The 27,225-nt window shown below is 40.5% G+C and overlaps 1 protein-coding gene across 1 annotated transcript in view; it reads right to left on the bottom strand.

The window, feature by feature from the left end:
- The window catches only part of pappa2 (pappalysin 2), an 86,850-nt gene that overhangs the window by 40,147 nt on the left and 19,478 nt on the right, over nucleotides 1–27,225 (bottom strand). Inside the window, exons 5-15 of the mRNA XM_084912719.1 lie at nucleotides 24,350–24,498; nucleotides 21,899–22,038; nucleotides 20,989–21,142; nucleotides 20,290–20,482; nucleotides 19,425–19,558; nucleotides 14,822–15,004; nucleotides 12,736–13,039; nucleotides 8,408–8,536; nucleotides 8,243–8,328; nucleotides 3,329–3,525; nucleotides 923–1,036 (exon numbers count right to left, since the gene is read on the bottom strand). Coding sequence (XP_084768845.1) covers nucleotides 923–1,036; nucleotides 3,329–3,525; nucleotides 8,243–8,328; nucleotides 8,408–8,536; nucleotides 12,736–13,039; nucleotides 14,822–15,004; nucleotides 19,425–19,558; nucleotides 20,290–20,482; nucleotides 20,989–21,142; nucleotides 21,899–22,038; nucleotides 24,350–24,498 — 1,783 coding nt within the window. The remainder of the gene's footprint in view (nucleotides 1–922; nucleotides 1,037–3,328; nucleotides 3,526–8,242; nucleotides 8,329–8,407; nucleotides 8,537–12,735; nucleotides 13,040–14,821; nucleotides 15,005–19,424; nucleotides 19,559–20,289; nucleotides 20,483–20,988; nucleotides 21,143–21,898; nucleotides 22,039–24,349; nucleotides 24,499–27,225) is intronic.

Genomic DNA, 27,225 nt, shown 5'->3' with positions numbered 1-27,225 from the left:
ACTGGAAACATTTAAGTGTAACAAACGTACAAAAAATAGGAAATCAGGAAAGGACAAACACGTTTTCACACCACTAAGTCTGGAATTGAAAGGCAGGTCTGTGCGCCGTCCCGAACACGATCAGGACATCAGTGTGAAGCGCTGCAGGGAAGCAGGGCTCAATATATCACTATACAACCCAATATCACAAAACGTGACCAGCATGTCCATTTCATGCTTTGCATGAAGGTTTCTTACAAATAAACACTTAGTAAATGACATATTATGTTTGTGACTCATTTTGAAATGATTACGAACAGAGTAACAAAGTAATGCTTTTTGTTGCTGTAGTTCTTTTTTTTATGGAGCTTTAATGAATTCTAATTATAAAATATGAATTCAGAACGACTAAAAGCGCTGTTTGTGATTGCAAATTAGTATTATTCCATTAGATGCCAGTATTTTAATAACTTGTGAACCCTTTAAGTATTTAATTATGAATGATGAGTTAATTATATAACACTTAGTTTTCCACTAATAAAACAATGGTAATTGTAATTTTGATGATTAGTGCCCGTCGGGTGGAAGAAATAAGCATCAAATCTCAATAAAGAATGAGCAGAAGGTTACAGATGATTTGGTAATCATCTACAGATCATTAGAAGTCATAATTAATAGTTGACCTAGAAAATAACCAAATATAGTTACCAATACAGGCCATGAATCATGCAGTTCTTGCTGTAGAAAGTGAAGAATGTGTGTGTGTGTGTGTGTGTGTGTGTGCGCGTGTGTGTGTGTGTGTGTGTGTGTGTGTGTGTGTGTGCGTGAGACAGCAGCCTGTTTGAGTGACCCTTGAATGCCATTTGAAGAAGTCCCAGAGAGCACTGGCAGCTGCTCAATAAAGAGAAATCACCCATATTCACACGTGCAGAAACACACTTGCCTTTAGCCAAAGTGAATGTTCCAGGTCGTTGTTTATGTCAGACTGGGCTGTGCACGGGAACCAGGCATCAGGGGGCAAATTCTCACTCACCTGCAGGTGATGGTACGTGCAGAGCTGCGCACCAAAGAGGGGCAAGCAGAGCAAAAAATAAAGAGTTACTGAAAGTGTTCATTTACCTTACCAAGGAAATGCATGCTATGTATGCAGAAAGTCAGGGAAAGCTAGAAAAAAAGAAGCAAAATTAATCTCAGACAACACAACTTATTCAGATCAGTTTATTTTTTATTAGGGTACTCTTTTGTGTCAGTCATGACCCCATGAAATGATTCATATGTCCCTGAGACGGGCGAGGCTCACGACCAACCCAAAGAAGCTTGCAGTTAGAGGGCAGGAGGTATAGTTCCTGGGGTACCACTTGGGAGGCGGGCAGTTGAGTCCTCATATGGACAAAACAACAGCCATCTCATTCTGCTCGCGTTCCAAGACCATAAAAGACGCGGCCGTTCTTGGGGCTGGCCGGTTATTAACGCCGGTTAGTAAATGCATCGAGTTGATGTCATGTCATTAGCAGTGTTGTCAAGTTACCTGAAAAAAGTAATCAGTAACTAATTACTGATTACTTCCCCAAAAAAGTAATCCCGTTACTTTACTGATTACTTATTTTCAAAAGTAATTAATTACTTAGTTACTTAGTTACTTTTTAAAAACACGATTTACAACCTGAACAGGTGATGAAGCGATAGATCTTTCAGCCCAATTCTACTTTTTCTGCATAATCCATCATACAAAATGTAATCAAATGGAAAAGTCTCCTTTTTTAAAACTTGTTTTATTAGTTTTAACCTTTTAACTTTATGCATCAAGCAAAAATTAAATTATATGCACCATTCTCTGACTGGAAGAAATTTGTTTAATATTTAAACCTATTTTCTGCACATTCCAGCACATAAAATAATTTTTTTTGTGTTTACACTCAGTCTTTCAAATAGATGCAAGTAAAACACAGCAGAAAATAAATAAAGTCAAAGACTCAGCGGTCCTTTTGCTCTATTTTCACCTGTAAAGCAGGAGCAGGGTAGGCGGAGATGTGCCCTGGTGCAGGTGTGCTGCAGCGGTCAGTGGAAGAATCCGCGAGTTTCTCTGTGAGTTTCCCATTACATCATAGCGCACTCGGTGCTTGTTTGGAAGTTTAGGGTTTTTTTCGCTGTAAAAAGAAGTTTTCTTCCCACGCACAACTGGCGCTAATGTTTTTGTCACTTTTTATGGAATCAAACTCAAAGTAAGGTCAGTACTTCCACGCTTTAAACGCTGCACACTCACATTCTCTCCCGCACTCGATATATGATCCATTGTTGATCTGCACACAGCTGTTGTCACCAACGTCGCACTCGCTTACGTCACTGTCATGAGACATTCTCGCAAAAAATCACGGTTTTAGTAACGCAGTAACGCAGCGTTCCTACGGGAAAGTAACGGTAATCTAATTACCGTTTTTGCAATAGTAATCCCTTACTTTACTCGTTACTTGAAAAAAGTAATCGCGTTACTTGTAACGCGTTACAAGTAACGCGTTACTGCCCATCTCTGGTCATTAGCTGATTTACATTAACAAGGAGTGAAACAGGTATAGGCAAACTTGGTGAAGCCACCAAACTTTGTGAAGCCAAGTTTGTTTTTCCTCAGCTGCTGTGAGGTCACATATCATCAACAAGGCATTTTCACCAAAGAACCACCACTGAATGAAATAATGTCTCCTTTTTTGGCTGTTCTCTGTAAATATTTCTATGTGATGCTGATGTTCTGTCATTACGGACCAAAATCTCTGAGGAATTTTTCCACCATCTTTTTGGATCTATGAGTCCATGAAGAATTCGGTCTGAGGGCAAAAGGGGTTCTAACCTGGTACTAGCAAGGTGTACCTAAGTGCTGCAATATGTGAAACTCCATGAATGCAGGTTCTTGTTTGAATGCACATTTTTATAGAATATAATCACTTTTCTTCATGCATCTCCTTAGTGTCCAACAGCATTAGAATGAAAAGACTGCAAACATAAAACAATACAAGCTGTGAAATTACCCTACGCTGTGATAACTCCCGTTTTTATAAAGATGCACTCAAGGCAGATTATTTTGTAATCATCAAAATGATTTTTGCTGTTGTTTGATTTGATTTTAACTTGATGACTGACAAGTTTGTCTTTAAAATCTATAAACAAGAAATATTTCAATCATCCAACTTTGAGATTCTGGAAATTGTCTTTGGTGGTGAATCTAAAGAATTTATACTAAAAAACAACATTGTCCAAAAATGCATCAAGCAGCGGTGAGGACTTTCAAAGTGGGCTCCATGCTGACTTTATTGTCATCTGGAAGTCTTTTACGTGCTCTGTGGTTGGTATTTCATACCTTTGTAAGTGATGGTTCCCCAGTGGCAGCATGGGCCGGGCAACGGGTCCGGTCCTGGTGAGAAGCTGTGGCAGTGGTTGCCCACTGGTCAGTGTAACCCAAAGGTGTAAAGTAACCACAGTCCTGAACACTGGAACTCCTCTCAAATTCCTCACACACACCGTCACCATCAAAAACATAACACTGACTGGGTTCACCTTGGGAGACAGGGAAAGAATGAGAAAGGAGGATTTATGAAAGAATATAAAGCCTGGTTTCTTAATCTGGCAGGGTATCCAATCATCCCCCACTGTTAGACTGTCATCCAAATCTATTTGTCAGTGAACCAAATCTGAGCAAATCTATTCTATTCTGTTTTCGTTGGCCACTGTTAATGATAGCCACGTCAGCTGAAGCATATCTGACTCTCTGCACTGTCAACAGACTGTAAATTACGCTGAGAAATGAACTCTGACTTCAATTAATTATTAAAGAAACCTAATATGTGACTTGGTATCTGCGGATAAGCAAGTCACAGCAGCAGCAGTGTAACAGCATGAATTACAAAAAACTGTCAAAGCAGTGTCAGACAAGACAAAAATACAGACAAAAATATGCCTTTTTCTATTTTATTGTCTCTCTTGCTATATTTAGATTTTTTTCCACATGAACTGAACTTTTATTAACTCTAAAAATTAATCAGTGACAATAAGATAAGGGAAATAAAACTTTCCACCAAGAATTAAAGTAGCAGCAGAGCTTTTATGGCAGAATTTCTGTGAACTAGGGCTGACCCACTGATTCTGACACTCTTGATGGACAAATATGCGCTCATTGAGATGTGCATGGGAAAATATAAAGGGTATAAAAAGAAACTTTCGAGCAACATTTTAGGCCTGCAGAAAGATGTTCCATCAGATCCAAAGCATTAGTGAATTGATTATATGTAGTTGAATGTAAACTTCCTTTAACGCTGGTCTTTATCAATTAAAACATTTCAACAAAATGAGAAGTGAGACTGAAAGTTCCACATTGTGTCATGTGTGGCCTATTTTTTTTTCCATCTAGCAAAGGTCATCAAGTTCCATGTCCTTAACTTGACTTTTTATTGCTGTGCTATGGAATAAACAAAGATGCTTTGGGATTTCAATGACACAAAGTAGAGTAAAGGCCTTTAAAATCGTGATGGACAGATTAATAGATGATGCAGACGACACTGTGATCTGTAGTTTTAGTAGGGAGCGAGCCTGGAGAAGTGGTAAGCTCTAGAGAGAAAAGAATGAAAATTAGTAGTAGAGAGACAGAATAGATTGGTGTAAACGAGAGGGAGACAGGTGTGACACTGAAGCTGCAAGGAGAAGAGGTAGTGAAGGTGGATGAGTTTAAATACCCAGGGTCAACGATTCAGAGAAATGGATAGCGCACAAGAAAAGTGAAAAAGAGAGTGAAGGCAAGGTGGAGCGGATGAGTGATCTGTGACAGAAGAAGATTAAAAGGGAAGATTTACAAGCTGGTAGTGAGACGTTCTGTAATGTACGATTTCAAAGTGGAGTCGAAGATACTTTTATACATTTTTTGGAGTGACCACGAGGATAAGAAACTAGTATACTAGAAGGACAGCTCAGGTCGAGTGATTTAGAGACAAAGAGAAAGAGGCGAAGCTAAGATGGTTTAGACGGTTTAGACAAGTACAGAGGAGGCATAGTAGTTACACTGGGTAAAGGATACTAATGGAACTAACTGTTCATAGAAGAAAAGAGGAAAACCACAAGGAAGGTTCATGGATGCTGTGGGCACAAAAGGGCATTGCCAAATAAGAAACAGAAGTAAAGTCTTACAAGGCAACAACAGCGATATGTGTTAAAAATTTTAACACATAGTTTTATTCTAACTACGTGTAAATGATTCCTCTTGCAGTACAACAGACCACAAGTGGAGAAGTGAATATAACAAGCTACAGCAGTGTCTCACAGAAAAAGTGGAGAGCATATAATGCAGCAGGTATTCATAAAAAGGGCGGCAGACGTTACACACTTCAGACGTTTGGCCTCATGAACATGCGAACAGCTGCAGAGGTCACACAGACAGAAAAACAATGATGCACAATTGGCTTCAATTAATCAATGGAAACATGGTTCTGATAAAAAAGCAAATTAGGCCATTCAAAGCCATATTGTCCTCTTTGGCAATATTAGACTAAATGAACTCAACACTCACCCCACCCCTGTTGTGGCTACACCTGTGGAAAACGATTAAGTCATTTTAATTCCAAATGTTGTATTTATCAGGCTTGACAAAAAAGGAACTGATTGACAACCTTTGATGTCACTATTAAGGCCATCTGTTTTTCATTTAGGTCTGCATGCTGCAACCATACTGTGCAACCTTTATTTTATCAGGCATTTAAAAGAAACAATTAAAAATCTGTAACCTCAATTAAAAAAAAGGAAAATGAAAACAGATCTTTTTAAAGCCATTAAAAAAATCCAGTTTGTCCACAACCAATCTGTGACAGGATGGACTTAGAAGTAGTTGGCGCAAACAGAACAGGGACACAGATGCGGCATAGTGGGAGTTAACTGGGTCAAGCAAATGTGGCAAGAAAACCCAAACAAATATTCTGTCTATGACTAAGAAGTACAACTGAATAATTGGTTTTAAGTGTTGCAATTTGTAAAAACCTGTTTTTGCCAAATGGTTTTCCTTCCTAGTCATGATGTCTTTTATTGTAAAACAAGGGATGTAATAATTTCAGTCACGGCATAGCAAGCCCTGGTGGGGGGGGCCGTTTCCCCCTGACAAATAAATTGACTGGATGATGGAAATTCTAGCCCTGTAACAAGCTTAAAAACTTGAATAACTACCATCCAGCTGCCAGAAGAAACAACACACGGCCTGAAATGAAAGCAATGGTCACACTGTCTCATCTCAGCTGACCTATCACACCTTCATATGGAATATTTCTTTTATCGGCTGAGGAGTGTCAAGCAAACAGTCAGTTACACAGAGTATGAACTCTGAGGCTGCGGAGGAACACCGCATACCACAGCAGTGCAGCTGATTCATTTATTATTGACAGAACTGCGTGCTCTCATCCAGCCAGTCTTTCTATGAGAAGCAGCGACTTGGTGACAAGCCTGTGACGTGACATAATGAAATCGTGCATGGCGTTCACCTTCTTCGTGCCCTCTGATTGGCTCAGCTCTTCCATGTTGCACTTTATGAACGTGTTTACTTAACTTCAAAGGAGAAAAACACACAATGACAGAGGCACGGTTCTCAACTTTGTGCTTACAATGGAGTGTTTTGGGTAAAACCCCTTCCATGTTGTGTTGTTTTGTGGCCTGTCTGCATGCTTCAGATTGGGTGAGGTGCGGACACAAAGTATTGTTGTCTTGCAGCGGAATTGCAAATGATGGGGGCGCTCTCTGCGGCTTCTTTGTTTAGCTTTACTATGATTTTGGTACTTTTTACTGTTTTTTTAACAGGTCTATTGTTATTGATGAATGAACTAAATTCCCAGACATGGACTAAAATTGGATTGGGCCTATTTTATAAACTAGGTGCCAGATTGATATAAAAATCACGGTGTTTGTAAAAACTTTGGTGCAAACGATGGCTTTTGGATCAGCACTATTGCTCTATAATCCTAAAAAAAGGGTTTTAGTCATAGAAACATAGTCGGCCTGTCAGTCCTACACTGAGGAAGACTGCTTGTAAGAAAGGAAACTAGTCAGTTTTAATTTTTGTTCACTTGGAAACAGATCAGAGTATTTAAAGGACATTTAACAGAACACCAAGGCCACATTTTCAACGTGAGGATTAACAGGTGAATCTTTTTTGTCTGTGACTAAATCTTGGACAAAGCTGCTTTATGGCAACTGCACAAGCCACTGAGCCACAAACGACTTTTTGTTAAGGTTTCTCATCTTACTACAAATCTTCAGTTGTTTATTGTATATATTACAGGAACAAATTGTTCTTGTATAAATCTCACCAAAGCTCAACCCCTCCCCCCCAAAAAGCATAACCACAGCAGCTCTTACCTAATTCGAGCCTTCTTATTGGGTATAAAAACAAGAAATAATGAACCTCATCAACCCTCTTGCTTGCACTTGATTCGCTTCGGGCAGTCAGAGCTACAAGGTGGCCCTTCAATCACCTAACTGTGGGGTCACTGTACAAAAAATAGCAGAATAAAGCCTTTGACTGTGTTTATGATCCCTGACTGAAGGGAGCTGGCTCACTGCTGCAGATGTGACTTGATAACAAAAAAATGTATGACTTATTTTACCTGAAGGATATCAAACAAAATGAAAAATGGACACTATGTCCAAAACGCAAGTGTTATTGTAAGCTGATTTTTGCAATTCAAAACCAAAGCATGATCTCTGATAAAAATCAATCAACTTCATTTATCAATATTCCAAAGCCTATGTTTTATAAAGGTCAACACTAAATCACCAGAGAAACATGCCTGACACATGTTTTCAGACTAAACCATGTACTTTACTGCTGAAAAGTGTTTTCCGGATGTTTCTTTGCCAGCCTCATGTCAAAATACTTTTCTGCAAAAGACTTGTGACTACTTATCACCCCTCAGCTCATCTGTTTTCGCTTATGTTGCTGTGATGTTACATTAATGGTTTGTGGAATTCATTCAAGCCAGAAGCTTTTATGTCTTGTAAATTAAATTTGATTGGGTTGAATTTTTCTGTCTCTTAATGCTGCTGCATGCACAAATGTGAGATTTCTGGCCACTTAGTGACCACCCCTTCACACTAAAAGTTCACATAGTATTCGTGTTTTGCATGTTAGACAGAGTTGGTTCGTGTTATGTCTGGTAATTAAAAAAAAAACCTCAAACAGTTTGACAGGTTCCAATTTTAAACTGTGTGTAAACTCGAAACAGCAGAGACAGTGAATGGCACTCACCATTGCATTTAAAGCCCATCTCCTTCCCACATCTCTTAGAGCAGCCATCGCCATCCAACAGATTACTGTCATCACATTCTTCTGTCCTACAGAGGGAGGACCATCATTATCAATGCCCTGTGTAATTAGTCACCAATGTTATCAGCATGTTAATGTGCAACATACCCCTGTATGAGGCCATCTCCACAGTAAGACTGTCCATGTGTGTAGAGAAGCGGTGGCGAAGCATCACTGAGCTGACCATCAGCTTCCACCTGGATCGTGTACTTGTACTTAACTCCCTGCGTAACAGACCTGAGAAGAACAAGAACAGAGACAAGAAACTGTTGTGTAATGTTTCCTTTGGCATTATAAAATTATAACAGAAGATTGTTCCAGTCTTCAAAGGAGCATTTACCCACATTTTTACTGCATTGTGTTATGAACTGATCATATAATGTTTATAGGCTTGATTATAAATGGCTTTGAGTCAGTCGATACTTAATAAAATAAGAATTTTGTGCATAATGGTGCCAGTTTGCTGTACTTTTTAAAAAAGAAATACTGTTGTGCTATGTAGGAAGGAAGCATTGTATTTATTATGTTTCCAAACAGATTCATTATGCTTTAATCCTGTTGGATTCTGTAAGCAATCGCCAAAAAAGTGGAATTTGCTCTCCCTGTAACCTTGTATTATCCAGTGACCTTAAAGCCTCATAGCAGGAAGTATGTGTAACAATACCACGGCTAATGTGTCTGGACTATTGATCTGTTTTGGTGTGCTGAGGCTATAAAAAGACCATCCTCCCTGTTTTCTTAGCACAAATAAATTGCCTCTGCATCCACCTGGGGTAGACCAGGAGTATCACACAACTGCATTATCTAAGGTGTGTCCAATTTCACCAGACTCTAGAAATTTCCTTTATTAATTATGTATAAGTGAAGGAAATGAAGGTTGTGAAAAACGTCCTCATTTCCTGTTGATCTAAACTGTATCTATAGTCAGCTATATCTTCCACCCTTCTGCCACAACTCCTCTCTCTTCTTTGTTCTTAGAGGCCTGACATTACTTGATGATATACATCAATCGGGCATAACATCATCGTTATTGGACCATCTGCCCAATAATGTGTTGGTCCCACCCTTTTCTGTCAAAACAGTCCTGTCCCACCGAGGCATGGAGTCCTCTAGACCCCTAAATGTGTGCTGTGGTATCTGCACCAAGATGTTCCCAACAGATCCTTTAAGTTATTGCAAGGTGGGGCCTTCATGGATTGGACTTGTTTGTCCAGCATGTCCCACAGATTCTTGAACGAAGACCATGACAACACTTCAAACTCGTTATCGTACTCCTCAATCCATTTCTGAACCATTTTTCTTTGTGCCAGTGTGCATTGCACTGCTTCCTCCAGCTTGCCTTCTTGCCCTACTACAATAGACATTAAGTCGGCTAGCCACATGATGTGAAAAAGGACATAATCATCAGACCAGGCCACCTTTTTCCATTGCTTTGTGGTCTAGTTCTGATGCTCACGGGCCCCATTGTTCTGGTTGTATTGGTCAGCATGGGCACCATGACAGGTCTGCAGGTATGCAACGACATACAGAATAAACTGCGATGCACTGTGTATTCTGACATCTTTCTATCAGAATGAGCAATTTTTTGGCATTTTGAGCTTCGGTAGTTTGTCTGTTGGATCGGATCAGCCTTCACCCCCCAAGTGCATCAGTGATCCTTGACCCTGTTGCTGATTCCCTGCTGTTTTTTTCCCCTGAACCACTTTTGATGGATGCTGATCACTGCAGACTGCAGCTACTGATTGGAAGGTTGGTGGTTCGATCCCTGGCTCTCCCTAGTCTACATGCCAAATATCCTTGGGCAAGATACTAACCCTAAGTTGCTCTCTGATGCATCCATTGGAGTATGAATGCGTGTGAATGTCAGATAGTAAGCACTTTAAAAGCATAGAAAACAGTGCTTGTGTGAATAGGTGTGAATGGGTGAATGTGACATGTTGTAATAAGCACTTTGAGTACTCCAAAGTCCATTTACCATTTACAGGAGCTTTGGAGATGCTTTGACTCAGTCATCTAGCCATCACAAATTGGTCCTTGTCAAACTCGCTCAAATTCTCACACTTGCACATTTTCCTGCTTTTAATACATCAAATTTAAGGACATAATGTTCACTTGCTCTCTAATATATCCTACAAACTAACAGGTGCCAGGATGATAAGATAATCAGCGTTCTCTCTAGTAAACAACAAGTAAGAATTCATTCATCATAAACCATTTTTCAGAATGAACTCAACATATGTAGTTGCCATGGCGATTTCTCTTAGATCTACATTCTACAACTGCTTATATAAAAAGTTCAGTGCAAGTGACAAAAGGCAGAAGGTGAAATAAACTATTCAACCCTGACTATAGGAGAAGCAGTTCTGCATGGTGTTTGTAAAAGTATGGTCTTATAAAATAGGGGTAAGCATTAATCTGGGAAATGGGAAAACTCACGTTCATAGACGCCAAACGTGATTCAAGAATTTTTTATGAATAATGAAAAAAAGACGTGGAACAAGAAGTTCAAATCATCAAACTTGCACTTTTGTATAAACCTGGTGAACGCATGAAAAGGACATGACTGATTGTCACTTTCTGAAAGTGCTAGAATAGTCAGACACATGCCATCTATTCCAACGTTGCAAAGGTACAGGCAGGGAAATTCCTGTTTGTCCATTTCACAAAAGAATTGTTGGATATCTGAAGAAGTCCTCTGTTATTCACACCCACTTCACAGCTGTGTTGAGGTGAAAAGAAGCCAGAGTTTTAACTTTCTCTCGCTCACTCTCTTTTTTTTATTGTTTTAGGATGGGCTATAGTTATACACAACAGATAACTGATTGGGGTTAGTGGTGAGGTTGGGTTCAGCTTAGAGCAAAGGGAAACACATCAGCGGAGCAACATAGCCTTTGAAACAGGCTTTCTGGAACACTTTTAGTTTCCAGTGTAGTCCAGCGTTGCCAGACAATGAGCTGCATGTACGACAGCATAAAGCATCAACTATTTCTGTAGCTTCTGCTTTTTTTCATCCACTGATATAAAAAAAAATCACATTGGATATTAACATTGTGGGTTTTTTGATTAATTAACCAGTCGTATAGTCCTTACGCACTCATCCTTTCAGCATATACTGCAAGTTCAGCCGTAGGAAATGGCCAAGGATCTGATCCAAGCAGTCACTGGTGTTTATGGCTCACATTTGGTTCATATTCCAAAAAAGAAAGAGATCTTAATCTGCCTACTTTGCTTCACCTCTGGTGTGCTTTTGCCTCCATCAGCCCCCTGTTACCACAGTTCACTCTCCCTTCTCCTTCCCTCACCAACAATGTGCTTCACTTCAAGTTTCCTTTCTTTGCCTCAAACCTCTACTCTGTCCACACCTCTCATTTGTGTCTCTCTGTATGCCTGTATATCTTTTTCAATTGCCGCTGTCCCTCCTCCCCTCGCCTCTTTTTCATCTCCCCTACTCTCCATTATCCCACCCGCCCTTCCTCGCTCTCCCCTCCTTTCCAAACTCATTGCTCTTAAACTCTCCCGTCTCCTCACATCAACCCCTCTTTGCCCTCCTCAGTCCCACATAACTCAATTCCCCGTGGTTCTTACATCTTTTTGCACTTAGACACAGCTTGTGTAACATAGGAGACGTGTTCCATGAAAAATAAACTGTTTTTGAAGCTGTGTCCACCTAACATCCCCATACCCCCTTGCTTTGTAAAACAACAACAGCTTCCCAGAAAATCAAAGTGCCACTGCATTTGAAATCATTCCCAAATGATCTCCAATCATGCGACACTGCTGTCATGTCCTGGCAGGTACTTATCAGCTTTTTGTGTGTATAAGAAAAGCATTAGCGACGGGGTATTTTTATACTGAGGGCTGTTATTTGCTGAGACTTAAAAAAGAAAAGAAAAGAAAAACTGGCTTGTGGATTTATATTTGGATTCCAGTAATCATTTGGACACCCCGCACTACGAGACAGGATACAAACTGATTCATCTTAACCCTGAAACTTCAGCAAGCTTTTGATTAAGGATATGGTTGTTGAAACAGATTTGGACCAGTATCCACACTCGGCATCCCCATGTTGGAAACATTTGTGTTCGAAGTTTTTCAAACAAAACAAAGCCCAAACACTTTAAAGAGACAGATATCTGTGGATTAGTGGATCTGAGGACACACACATGCTGTGCTGTACAATCTGCAGTCAATGCCGGCCTTAAATAACCTTCACCTTATTTTCCTCAGAGCTGTACAGCATTAGCTGTCGCTACTTCATCCATAATGTAACAGAAGTATAGATATAGATAGTATAGATATTCAGAGAGAATGTCAAAGGAGTTTTGTGTGGTCTGAGAAAAAAACAGAAAGCCATCTTGTTACCTGTGAGTGAAACATAGTAAAATTCTGTCGTAAGCTTATCTGCATGTAAATCAGATGGGTCAGGTAGCCTTTACCTGTCCGTGAATGTCTGCTGGGTCTGTGGTAAGGGGGCTTTACTGGTGAAAGGTGGCTGACGGCGAATGTGGTAGAGTAGAGGCTGGCAGCTGGAGCACAGAGGGCTGCCAGGGCCTGAAGACAGCATGGCTGCGTCAATCTCCATTTTCTCATCAAAGGTGCAGAGTTTTATGGCAGCAATGGCAACGTTGTGGGTGTCGAGGCGCATGGTGAGGGGTAAGTCACAGAACACATGCTGTGGTCCCAGGTTAATACTTTTCCCTGTGTCTGAGATCAGCTCGATGTTGGCTATTGCTGGGCTGTCTGCAACAGGGTAAAATGTTGGTGAGTTATGCAGCACATCTCCAACAAAGACATTTTCCCTTTTAGGTATACATAATGTATGGCTGCATGGAAGGAGGTTTCTTTAATGGAGTTCTTTCAGTATTTTCTCGAGCAAATGTATTTGTCTGCCACCATCCAGAAAAGGAAGACTGCGCCCCACCTGTTGTGATTAACTTGCACCTGATCCCTGGCTACGTTTGCTCACTAACAAAGAAATGAACAGTCTCTCATTTTAATGAAGAGATATGGTACATCAACCAAAAATATTACAGATTACAATCAATCAATCAGATCTCAATTAGTAACATGCACAGACTCAATTTCTTCCCTTCCAACCTCTTCATTGGAAGAGTACCTGGGTAAGACCAAAAGCTTTCAAAGGACATCAGGGACAAGATTGTAGATCTGGACAAGACTGGACTGGACTACAAGACCATCAGCAAGAAGCTCAGTGCAAAAGTGACAGTCATCAATCACACTGAGTCTGGAGGTCCATGGAAGATCTTGCCTATTGTCGGGGTGGCTGTAGCTCAGGTGGTAGAGCGGGTCACCTACTCAAGGAGACCTGAAGGTTAGTGGTTCGATTCCAGGCTCCTCCAGTCTACATGCCAAATATCCTTGGGCAAGATATTAACCCCATGTCGCCCTCCGATGCATCCATCGGAGTGTGAATGCGAGTCAATGTTAGATAGAAGCACTAAAAACAATCATACGATTGGGCTGAATGGATGAGTTGTACAAAATGCTTTGAGTGCTCAATGACAGTAGAAAAGTGCTATATAAGAACCTGGGGTTAGGATGACCATGAGAAAAGTGGTGGAAGAGCTTGTTAATTATCTGAATGCAGTTGGGACCACAGTCACCAAGAACACCACAATGGATTGAAATCTTGCAGCACCCACAAGGTTCCCCAGCTCGAGAAGGCACGTGTACATGCGAGCCTAATTTTTGCATCTTCATGATTTTCACTTGGGAGAGAGTGCTGTGGTCAGATGAAACCAAAATCAAGCTCGTTGGCATCAATTTGACCAAATGTGTGTGAAGGAAGGGAAATGCTGAATGTGACCCAAAGAAAACCATCTCCAGAGTCAAGCATGGAGGTGGAAATATGCTTTGGCATTGCTTTTCTGCTAAGGACAGAGGACAATTTTACCACACTGAAGGACCATTGACAGGGCCCTCTATCATAAAATCTTGGTTGAGACAAGGACAGGTTATCCAGAATGACAAAGACCCAAAACATACCACGAAGGGAACAAAGGAGTGGCTAATGAAGAAGCACATTGTGGTCTGGCCAGAAGTGACCTAGCCAGTCTCCAGAAATGTAGTCCTATAGAAAATCTGTGAATGGAGCTGAAGCTTCAAATTGCCAAGTGGCAGCCAAGAAATCTAAAGGATTTTGAGAGTTTCTGCAAAGAGAGGTCTGCTGAAATCCCTCCTGAGATCTGCGCAAATCTGGTGACCAACTACAACAAAAGTCTTACTGCTGTGCTTGCCAACAAGGCTTTTTCTACCAAGTACTAAATGTCTTATTTCACTCTATGAGAAGCAAATCAATTCATAAATTTTATGTTAAGTGTTCTTTTTTCTGGATTTTTGGTTGATACTCTGTCTATCATAAAAGTATCAAAACTACCCAAGACTGTCTACTTCTTTGTAAGCGAGCAAAACGTACAATTTCAGCAGGGGATCAAATAATTAATTTCCTCACCGTGCCTGTTATTCAAAACTGACGAGTATTTATTATGGAGTGACACTTACTCGCAGAGATATACGTGACCCAGAGCGTAAGGGCGTGTGGAACAATAGGGTGTAGGAACCTCAGTGTGAGGGTGCAGCCCTCTGTGTCCGGACATGGTGACGTCACATTGGTGTCATACAGGCTAAACTCAGGACTCCATGCTTGGAGACTGGGATCACATGGCTGTTCCACATCAGGTGGTCCTGTTGACAACATCACACAGACACACATGTTGGTGCTGTTGTGTTACAAGTGTTCCCAATGACTTCATTCATTTTACTCTAAAGCACAGAACACCCCATGTATGCAGGAATTAATCCTAACTGATATATGATGATGATTAGAAACAGTGTAGTGAGCATTCAGTTGACTCCAGAACATACAAAAGTACACCTTGGAGACTCAATAGACTGAGTGTCTGAGTTGAAAAATAGATTTTTTTTAGACCCATACTCACACTTAAATAAACGGAATTTCTATTTACCTTCAGTGAAGGACTGTGGTTGCAAAAAGGGTGTGTGTCTCACTGGCAAACTGGACAGCAGCACAAAGATCCAGACAAAGCATATTTCTAGGAATACATTGCATGCATGCTTCTCCAAATGAGGGAATTTATACAAGGTAAAATGAGGCATGCCATGCAAGCTGTTACACTGAACCAATCAACAAAGATACAAACCGCAACAGTGATAAAGTTCTTTGTGTATTTCTGTGTCTGTCTGTCACAAAGTCCTCCGTACTTTTTCCTGCGGACATATCTGCCGCAGCAGAGAAACATCCAGAGACTGCTGTCAACAACACTGCAGCCAGGCTTTTAACACTTCCAAAGAGAAGTGACCAGATTACACCAGCCACTGGCAATCTGTGAGTTTCAAAAATTGATTTTTAAGATTTTAGTGCCTTTCAGCCTTGATTAGTCTGGGTTCTGCCTACAGGGAGAGAGAGAGGGTGAAAGGGAGGAGGGAGACAGAGGTGTTTGTACCTAATTCTCTGAAGATAAATGGACTTTGCACCCACGAGTTATGGAACTCGCTACCTTACCCAGAAAGCTGAAGCAAACCTGTTCAGCTACATCTTACTACAATGATCACTGCATATGCATGTATGCTTGTCCTCTAACTCCTCCTAGATGCATTGATCAATCTGAATTGAACTTACTATATACACTGCCAAGGGTACCAGGATTATCAATATCTATATAGCTTTAGGGAATTAAATTATTAACATTATGTGTAGGAGCTAGCAACATTAGATCAACATAAGCTGGGATGACAATGAAATGGGAATCTGTCAGTGTTCGTCCTGTTGGTTTGAAGTAGAGACAAACCTGTCAGATATACTATAGTGGGTAAACTTGATGTTTAGGTAATGCTACCAGTGAAATGTCATTGTCAAGCAAATCAGATCAAACCATACCTTGTCCAAAAGAAGCAGATTAATCTACTCTGATTAACATAGCAGTGATTTTAATTTAGTTTTGTTGAGTCCTGCCTTTTCCTCAATATGGCGTCTTCATCTCTATTTATAAGTAACTGAAAATACATTTCCTAGTGTTACTTCTAAAAACTACAAGCAAGCTGACTTTCTTTTGGAACGGAAAGTGGAATTTTCCTGCTGACAAAGTTACAACCATTCACTTAAAGATGGCGTTCATTCAAGAACGCAGGAAGTAACATCATTACAGCAGGCGAAATGAGTTGTTAATTGTTAGAGCGTTAGTGATTAGCACAATGGGATCACAGTATGGCACAATTATTATGAGCTGTCTCAGGTGAAATCCAAATAAAATCAACATGCTAAAGAGGTGTTACATATTTCACACCCACTATGATTAACCATGTAGAAGCACAGTCAGAAGGACAATTAATGCGAAGATTGGTCTCTAAATGAGTGTGTAAAGACCCATAAAATGGAAATGGACATTTTTGGGGGCTTACCACATTTTCCAAGCTACCAACATACTACTTTATTATAATCGTACAGCCCAGAGTAAAAGTAAGCAAATGGGAACCATCTTTAATACTAAGAGAGAAGTGGAGCTGCTGCCTGTGTGGAACAGGTGTACTTACCATGGAAACCGCTTCAATAAACAGCTTGTGACAAGCGTTAAAGAAGAGAATATGAAACTACATTTTGATACAGGATGAGCATTACCTGAGAAGTCTTTTAAGCTTTTGATGCAGTTAGCATACCATCTATTTAGTTTTCCACTGACTGACTGAGTAAATGAAATGAGCAAAGACTCTGTCTGTCATGTTGACAAACCCAGAGAGAATTACCATCCAACGGCTCCGCTCTTTCCTTCAGACTTGTCCTTGTTTTTTGGTTTTCCTTCCTAAAGGCTTCCTCTCACTCATCTGTTCTTCTCTCACGCTAGCAGCTTTAACGGGAATACATAATTGAATGTAAGCATTCAGCTAATAAACCACTTTGAAGCAGAATGGGTAGAAAACCTTTCACCCTTTACAAATAGTATGTTTGTAACTAGATATTTTCTTTTCAATAAACGAAGAACATGTGCACTCCTCAAAGGTTGATTCTGTTCATTTGGATGTAGCATTTACAGCAGAAGAAACGTTTCATCACTCATCTAAGTGACTTCTTCAGTCTCGGCTGACTGCAGTTTCACCAACATTTGCACAATGACTGAAACCAGCCCACTGAAGGAACAATGGGCTGGGAGGTCAGTTCCTTAATCTTAGTTATGCAAATTCTCATGACCACTGATCAAAGACCACTGATCAATGGTCATGAGTCCCATTCACAGAAAGTTGGGGAATGGCTGCAATCACAGCATTGTAAGATGGTGAAAGATGTACCCTTAGGCCCCTCCTCGATTCAGAGATGGTCTTTCCCTTTTCACATAAATGGCCTCCTTGATTCCCCGCTAGTTTCAATCATTACTCAAATGTACTGTTTATAAGGTCGGGGAAACCTGCAGTCAGCTGAGACTGAAGACGTCACCTGGATGAGTGACGAAAAGTTTCTCCCACTGAAGACGCCACGTCCAGATTAACAGAATCAACTTTCGGGGATTTACTTACCTGGATGATTGAACATGCATCAAGACATTTGTGCGCTCAATTATTATTTTGAGATCCCTATTATTTCTTGACAGCTTTTTTTCCTTGCACATTTCTACCGTGTGAAAAGATTTTTTACAGAACTGCAAACATCCATCTTTTTTTCTGATCTCTACAGCACAGTTAACACGAGGCAGCCTTAAAAGCAAACTTTACACGTTCTCATTTTGAAATAAAACTCTGTATTAAGACTTAATGCAGCACATTAAGCAGTTTAATCTCTGACAGTGGCAGTGCACGCTTCCAAACAATTCCGTGTTTTCCCTCAGCCTGAAAATGGACTTAAACCAGTCAATACTGGCACAGGAAGCGTTCTGAGGAGATGTACTTGGTCACTTTTGCCAACAATTTGAGCCAATAGTGTTTTTGCCTTTAAACTTGTGTTTTGGGTTGCCAGCTATGGTGTCCGCAACGAGTTTGTCCAACTTCCCCTCTGCCTCTCCACACTGAATATGTTATTGCCCATCTCCGTTGGCTGACGAAGTGACCCACACATGGTCCTTAGAAGTGGGACAGAGTGAAAAGGGAGCAAGAGAAGCCAGCAGACTGGCTGTCTCCTCAGCTGTGCACTTACCACTGTTTAGAGTAAGACTGTAATTGACCCTTTATCATCATTATGGTCCCGCAGCGAATGAGGGCGCAGTAATCCCCCTGTTCTTCCTAGCCGCTTGTTTTCAAAGCATAAATTCCAGCAGAGGATTTCCACATATTTGGTCAGAGTTTTCATGAAAGAGATGGAAAAGTGTTATTGTGTTCATGCATTTGCTCTTTCAGTATTTGCCTTTTTTGTTTCTTGTCCCTTTTCATTCACTTTGCTTTCTTGTTTTCTTATATTCCTTCTTGTTTCTTTCCTCCCCACCCTATACATCATGTCAAAGGAAATCGTGCTTCTCAAGGATTTATGATTGGAATAACAAGGACCATGTGCTTGCAGGAAGTTAATGTTTCAATGTACAGTGCTACAAGATGCACTTTTTTTGGTTTATGACGGAGGTTGAATGTTTGAAGAGCACCAAAACATTACCCAGAGTAGACGCTTACGTTAATAATCCTTGTTCTCGCTTTGGCTAAAACAAGACAGACACAGAGAGGTCTGTAGCTGAGGTAATTATCATTTAATGATTTTTTTTGCTTTTTCTTTTTCCAGCAGCCATTAGCCTTGCACGCACCTAAAATTTACAGATGTGTGTGTTTCTGTGTGTGCGTCTGGGGGTAAAGGGGGGGCTGAATATACGCCAAAAATATATTTGGCGTATATTCAGCTTGGTGAACGTGCGGGCGGATGTGTAAAATAAATATATTCCTCAGTTAACCTGCAATTTTACATGAGGCTTCAGCAAAGTCCCATATTCACTAGTGTTTATATTCAAACTGACCCAATTTCTGTGTGCAGCTGTTAACAACAAAAGTAAAAGTCTACAATTCTGAACCATTTATTATCTCTGAAATCTAGCTTGTTTTCAATATGCAGATATAAAAAAAGGAAATTCTATCCTTTTGTGCATTTGTAGAAAATCACAAAAAGCATTTTTTGACTGACCTGTTGCTTCCTCAGGTGTCCAGTAGCCTGATGTGTCACATATGCGAGTTGAGGAAGCCTCATAAGCATACTGGTGGAAGATGCCATCTTTCTCACAATCTCCACAATTGATCTCAGATACACGCAATGAGGAGCTGAGGCGAAAGGAAACAGGTCCACTAAATATGCCATTTTTATTCTATATAAACAAAACAAGAAAGCTGAAACTGACCTAGAAGACACACAAGCAAACATAGTTCGCAAACACAAAGTGGCCACTAGTTTGACCTGTGGACGAGGTTATTTCAGGCACAGTCACACTAGTACCTACATGCACTGCAGTAAGTCAACAAGGCGTATGAAATTTCAAACTCTCCAAGGTTGAAATGCCAGCTTTCTTTTGCCCACATCTGGTGATACCACCAGCTGAGAATTCCATAATACACTTCACACTTGTGAGTTGTTTATTCCAATTTTTCCACAGGTGTTTTCGTCCAGATGCTCTCAGTGCAGTGGTGAATACAAAATAAAAAAGACCAATAAAACAATTACTGGAAAGTGTAATCAAATATTAACTCCAATGCCTGGTTTTGATTGCATCCAGAACATTTTTAATCACCGTACATGACATATAAAGAGACTTGTCCGGTGGAAGCAATGTGCTCATGGCTCACTAATGCAGTTAAATTATGCACATTTTATAAATTGGATTGTTCATAGAGTGATTTATGTGCACAAGTGATGAAAATTGCAGTTCTTTGTTAATAGTTTTAACCCTGCAAGAGACCTGCCCAGGATTTACCCTGCCTCTTGGACAACCAGACATGTATGGATGGTTAAAAACAGCTTTGAATGGATAGAAACAAAAGAACTCATGCAATCATACCTTTGATAAAGTGACCCCCTGATAGGTGGGAGCCAATAAATCGAGACAGAATCTGTGCTCTGGTCAGTCACTATGGGGGCCAGTGGGATGGGGGCAGGTTGACGGTCCATCAGCCAGTTCTGGTAGACCAAGTCTAGATAGCAGTGCATCCTGGCCACTTGGTTTGGAGTGAAATGGTTGGTGCAGTTATCATCTGTGAAGACAGAAGAATCCAGTAAATCTTTGAGGGTCAAATTAACACACTAGCCTTTAAATAACCGAAGTACTAAACACATGGCTAGAAATAATTACATCAGACATGTGCTGAGAGGAGACGCAATTACACATGCCAGTCCTTAACCTCTTAAGCACCCACGCACCAGAAGATGGGCGCAAAAGGGAGGAGTTCACAGAGATCAGAAAACCACTGGCTTAACAGGTTAATAAGCTTTTGTTGGATTTTTAAATACACTGGGTGGTAACAGCTTGAGAATATGGACAGAAATTACTAAACCATAACATAATTGTATAATTACACACTCACATTGATTGATTGATTGATTATACTTTACTTCAGAGTGGATGGTAATTCTCAGTAATGCACTTTTAACAACTGCCATACTGTTAATAATATTACTGTATATATTACAAATACATTGTAACACCTGAGATAATTTCTTTTGAGCATTAAAGTAAGAGCATTTTGTTCATCTGTTTCACCTGTGTAACTCATGTAATTGCTGTAAGGAGTGTTCAGGTAGGTGGTGACGCCACATGTATCGTTGACAGCTCCGGGGTCATGGCAGGCTTTGGATTTAGGTGTTGGGGCAGTGTCAGCACACAGATCACCCGTCTCCATGGATGGGGTGGTCTCCTGCACAAAATATGTATGGTATGCATGGTAAGAGAGGGCATGTGATGCAACACAAATTGTTGAATGTTGTCATTGTGTTTCTTAAATTTGTAAAGTTTTAGTTCGAGCAGTAGGATCAAAGACATTCCTTTGTCTCTGACCTCCTCTCCAGCTACTCTGGTGCTGGGGGAGGTGAAAAGGTTTTATTATAGGCACATCCTATCTGAAAGATCTGTTTGTTGTGTGGTAAGCTTCCTGCTTTTATGATCCTTTTGGTGAGCAGGAGGTCACACAAACGCACCCCCGTGACACACACATTCTCACACACACACACGTTCTTGCACATGCATACACATGCATACAGGTGCTCACACACACACACACACATAGTGCCTTGTCTTTTAGAACCATAGGGGGGTTTTATGAGGGGAGGTGCTTGTGTTGTGTAAACTGTAACTGTCATGGGAATAAAAGGCTACGAGGAGGGCTGCTCTTTGAAGGAGTTGGGCTGGAGACAGGTGAGGAGCGTTAAGCTCCACGGGCCTGGTTCCGACTAGCCTTCCCTCGCTAGCGAGTAAAAGGCCGGGTGAAGATGTTCTGTCTTGTCTTCGTCCTTCACGAGAATAATTTTCTAAACTAGCGGGGCCTGTGGAAGCACAGACTCAACAAACACATTTAAAGATGCTTTTATTAGTTTATTACTTATGTAGGTTTTTCCAATCAGAAATAATTCCATAAATTAGCATTATCACAAATAGCAGAATTTAAAAGTCCTACCTGACACGGATCATCACATGAGTCCCGTTCACTCACGCCCTTGAAGACATGGTACAGTCCAAATATGTGTCCCATCTCATGGATCATTGTGTTGGAGTGGCCCGTGGTGCCAAAGTAGGAGGGATTCAGGACCATCCCACCTGGATATAAGCGGTAAAAATCGCAGTATTGGTTACAACATTATTACCGTCTAGAAAGCTGTGGTTCTTGAAAAGCCAGCCAGATAGAAAATGCAATGTTTTTAAGTGGCAACTGACAGGATGTCTCTGATTGTAACTGTGGTTCAGTATCCATGTGACAGACAATAAAAAATTGTTAAATTTGGTAAAGTTAGGTTACAGCTGGGGAATGTCATGGTGAGGGTTAAATGAAAAAAAATTAAGGCTACATAAATATCTGAAACCACTAACGAAGCATGCGAGAGATAACGGTTTAAAAAGACAACAGACACAATTTGGGAACTCCAAAAAACAAAAGCCAACTAAGTGGGAGGCAGATTTTTTTGCAGCATCCTTATAATCACAGGATTAACAGCAGACATGGGTTATTGGTTTTCTAATTAGAAACACTGGCTAAAGACATTAAGCAATGAAGACATTAAATACGTAGACACTAAACAGCAGGGCCTCCAGAGACAATTTGTCATCCTCTAACTTGTTGGTTTAAACAGAGACAGATGCCGTGCAGCTGAAATAAATGTCTGAACTTAATTTGCCGCTTTAATTCAAAAATATAATTGTGGCTTTGACCATTAGTGTCAATGCAATACTTAATATTTTAATACAATTAATAACCACAGAATAATGACACCATAAAGTGTTTTTTTTCCTCAGCAACAGCAACATACTGTATTCCCTTTGATACGAAACATCAGACATAAAAAATGGTTGGATGGATTTGACTGTGTTCATTAGTCCCATAGTGTGCACGTTCTTTTCTTTACTTTGTCCTTTACTTCAGCGAATATCACCCAACATTAAACAACTCCAAACAAATATGGCTGAGAAAAGGAAAAACAAAAGGCTGAGATGGGCAATGGTCAGTGATAAATACACTTTATTGATTTTCTGCTGGTCAAACTGTGATTTTTAATTTTTTGATTTTTTTTTTAAGGAATGCATTTGTTTTGCTTCAAGTGAGTCGTGTAATATTATTTGCCAGTCAAACTGATGGTTAATGTTGTTCCAGTCACCTTTCTCACTCACTATGTATTAATAGACCTCTCTGCATTGAATCATATCTGTTATTAACCTCTGTCTCTCTTCCACAGCATGTCTTTTATCCTGGTCGCAGCAGATGGCCCCGCCCCTCCCTGAGCCTGGTTCTGCCGGAGGTTTCTTCCTGTTAAAAGGGAGTTTTTCCTTCCCACTGTCGCCAAAGTGCTTGCTCATAGGGGGTCATATGATTGTTGGGTTTTTCTCTGTATCTATGAAGCGCCTTGAGGCGACTTTTGTTGTGATTTGGCGCTATATAAATAAAATTGAATTGAAATTGAATTGAATTAATGACGAACATGAGACTTGAAATGAGCCTGTTATGTTTATGTCTCAATAACCAGCTCACTCTATACTATAACATTACGAAAAACCACATCAAAATATAAAAGAGTTAAAAAATTCATATCCATATTTATTCTAATGAATTCTGTGCATCTTCCTCCAACGACCTGGCCAAAATTGCCATTAGACGTAGCTTTTCCATATTTTCTGACATATTTTGACGGCTGCACAGGTTAAATGTGTTTCAAACACAGAGAGACGGTGGAGACGGGAGTGGAAGCACCCGTGCAGCATGCACACAATAAAGATTATCAGATGATACTGGTTTACAATTTAACCACAGTACTACTTCATTATTGTTTATATCAGTTGATTATTTTATTAACATGTTACATTATGTAACATTATGTTAGAAATAACTTGACTTTCATTTTTGAACTGGGAATATATTTTATATATTTACCTAATATTTATATCATAACCACTTCATCAAGATGTATTCATTCCATGTATACTGCTTTTGAGTCAATTTACTATTGTGTTGTGACACATGAAGAGAAGTACAAATTAATAAAGAACAGCTGTTAAGTAGGCATGGCTGGCAACAGTGGTACAGAGCCCACACTGCTATTTGTTTGTTTCGTGGTTGTTGGGTTGATTATCCTTCCAGTGGAAAGAGGAATAAAGATTTGAAAGAAAAAAGAGGGAGTGTAATGTGTCAGGAAAATCTCTACCAGCTCCAGCTACTCTTCCCATGTTACTTGAAAGGGCCCCTAACCCTAAACAAAGCATGGAGAGAAAGGGCAAAGCTACAGCTAAAGAGAAAAGCAGATAGGGTGAGAGGCACAAACAGAAAGTTAGAAAATAGATGACAGACAGAGAAAGCTGAAAAAAGTGCAACATGAAAAACAAAATATGTCGCATTAGTAAAACTCAATATAAATCCACTCACCTTGGTGTGTAAGAGCTTCCTTTGCCCATGGCCAGGTCGCAGCTCCTGCCAGCTCTTCACGCATTGAGTTGCTTGCAAAGAAGACATTGAGTGTGTCTGTGCCGCTCAGCTGTAGTTCCTCCTTTAGTTCTTTCACACTTATATAAGCCCTGTATATATTTAAAGAAGAGAAAACATGCAAACATCAGAATGTTTTGTAGTTCAAAGAGTGATTTAGTAGCCGAAAAAGCTAAATGCACACCTATCATCCATAACAGTATGACCTCTGACCGGTGATGTGAATAACACTGATTATCTCTATATCATGACACCAGTTATTGGGTGGGATACATTAGGGACCAACTGAACATTTTCTCCTGAAATTTAATGTATTAGAAGCAGGAAAAATGAGCAAGTGTAAGGATTTGAGTCAAATTCAAATTCAAATTTTATTTGTCACGTACACAGTCATACACAGTACGATATGCAGTGAAATGCTTAGACAACTGCTCGTGACCTAAAGAAAAAAAGAAAAGGCTATGAATAAGATAGGAAATAAATATGAAAATTAAAAAGGGTAAATTTAACTAGGAAGGAATAAAATAAAATATAAAAATTAAAGTTAAAAATGAAATAACTGTACAACACAAATTAGAATGAAGGGTAAATTTAACTGGGAAAGAATAAGATAAAATATATAAATTAAAGTTGAAAAATAAAATAACTGTACAACAAATACACAATATACAGTATAGAACTATATAAGAATGTATGAAGAAATATGAATATATATATATATACAATAACAGCAGCTGTACAAGTATTAACTGGAAATGAAGAATATAATGACCAGTGTTGTGCAATCCACATTATTTAGTGTCTTGTGCAGTGCAAATATGCTTAAAGTGATTAAGTGATGAAGTGAAAAACAATGTCCAGAATGTCCAGTGTGTGTGTAAGAACTATATGTGTGGGTCAGTACTGTGTGGTGGTGTGATTGAGAGACCGTATCGCCTGCGGGAAGAAGCTCCTCCTCAGTCTCTCTGTGTTGGTCTTCAGGGAGCGGAATTGCTTTCCTGACCTCAACAGAGAGAACGGTCTGTTGTTGGGATGGCTGAGGTCCTTCACGATCTTCCTGGCCTTGGTCCAGCACCGCCTGTTGTAGATTGAGTGCAGGTCGGGGAGCTCGGAGCGGATGGTGCGCTCAGCTGACCGCACAACCCTCTGTAGAGCTCGTCTGTCCTGCATGGTGCTGTTCCCGAACCAGGTTAAGATGTTTCCCGTCAGGATGCTCTCTATGGTGCACGAGTAAAAGTTCCTGAGCACCTTGGAGGGCAGTTGGAAGTCTCTCAAGCGTCTGAGGTGGTAGAGACGCTGACGGGCCTTTTTCACCACGGTGTTGATGTGACAGGACCATGACAGGTCCTGGTGATGTGAACTCCAAGGTATTTGAAGCTGTCCACTCTCTCCACTGGGCACTCGTTGATGACGGGGGTCTGGTAGTTCCTCTCCTGCTTAGTGCTGAAGTCCACTATCAGCTCCTTTGTCTTACTGACGTTTAGAAGGAGGTTGTTCCTCTGGCACCAGTTCTCCAGATTCCTAATCTCCTTCAGGTAGGCCGTCTCGTTGTTATCAGAGATCAGGCCCACCACGACGGTGTCGTCAGCAAACGTCAGTTTGACGAGGGTCAAATTGTGAAGGCTAGAGCAGCGGTCCCCAACCCCCGGGCCTCGGACCGGTACCGGTCCGTGAGTCGTTTGGTACCGGGCCGCGAGAGTTGAGGCTCAGGTGTGAAATGTATAGTTTTCAGGGTTTTTATCGGTTTTCAGCGTTATTTTGTTATCGTTTTTATCGTTAACTCGGTTTTCCTGGGTCTTTTCATGTGTGTTATGAATAAATCTTCTTTTTTTTTCGGTACCGGTACTAGTTTTATTTTGTTGTATTTATCCGCGACACCTTAAGGCCGGTCCGTGAAAATAATGTCGGGCATAAACCGGTCCGTGGCGCAAAAAAGGTTGGAGACCGCTGGGCTAGACGACTGGGTAGAGCATCTCCAAAACTGCAGCTCGTGTCGAGTGTACCCAGTCTGCAGTGGTCAGTATTGATCAAAGGTGGTCCAAGTAAGGAACAGTGGTGAACCAGGGACATGGTCATGGATGGCCAATGATCACTGATGCAAATGGGGAGTGAAGGCTGGTCCATGTGGTCCAATCCCACAGACGAGCTACTGATACTCACATTACCCAGTGCATCACAGTTTGTTGCAGATAGGGTTACTGGTCTGTAACCCTTAGGGTGCCCATGCTGGACTGGACCAAAGAGGAATGGAAGAGGGTGGCCTGGTCTGATGAATCTTGCGGCTGGCTGGATGCGTATGCATCGCATACCTGGAGATTTCTTGGTACTATGATGCATTAAAGGAAAAATGCAAGCCAGCAGAGGCAGTGTAAAGCTTTGGCCATTGTTTTGCTTTGGAACTTTGGGTCCTGCCATCCATATGGATGTTACTTTGACATGTAATAAATAAAATTGAATTGAATTGAATGTGCCATCTACCTAAGAACTGTTGTAAACCATGTACACCCCTTCACGGAAATGGTATTTTCTGATGGCTGTGTCTGCTTTCGGCTCTGCCACAAAACAAAAAATGGTTCGGGAATGGTTTGGTTTTATTCTGCAGTTATAATGTTATATAACTGTCAGTTACAGGTGTCCCTGGTAACTCATTGTTGGGACCCTAGGATAGTCTTTTGCACTGCAGGTTAACACTTTAGTAGCATGCCAGGTGACAAATCATCTAAATGAGGAAAGTCATTTTTTTTAAACAAACAAACAAAAAGGCTAAATGGGCTGTTTCTGCACACAGGACAAAGACTACTTTGTGTTTTTTACATTTC

The sequence above is a fragment of the Perissodus microlepis genome, chromosome 18, assembly GCF_051167445.1.
Source record: "Perissodus microlepis isolate ML-2025 ecotype Zambia chromosome 18, ASM5116744v1, whole genome shotgun sequence".
NCBI classification, from domain to species: Eukaryota; Metazoa; Chordata; class Actinopteri; order Cichliformes; family Cichlidae; genus Perissodus; species Perissodus microlepis.
This window is presented reverse-complemented; position numbering and strand designations above follow the sequence as displayed.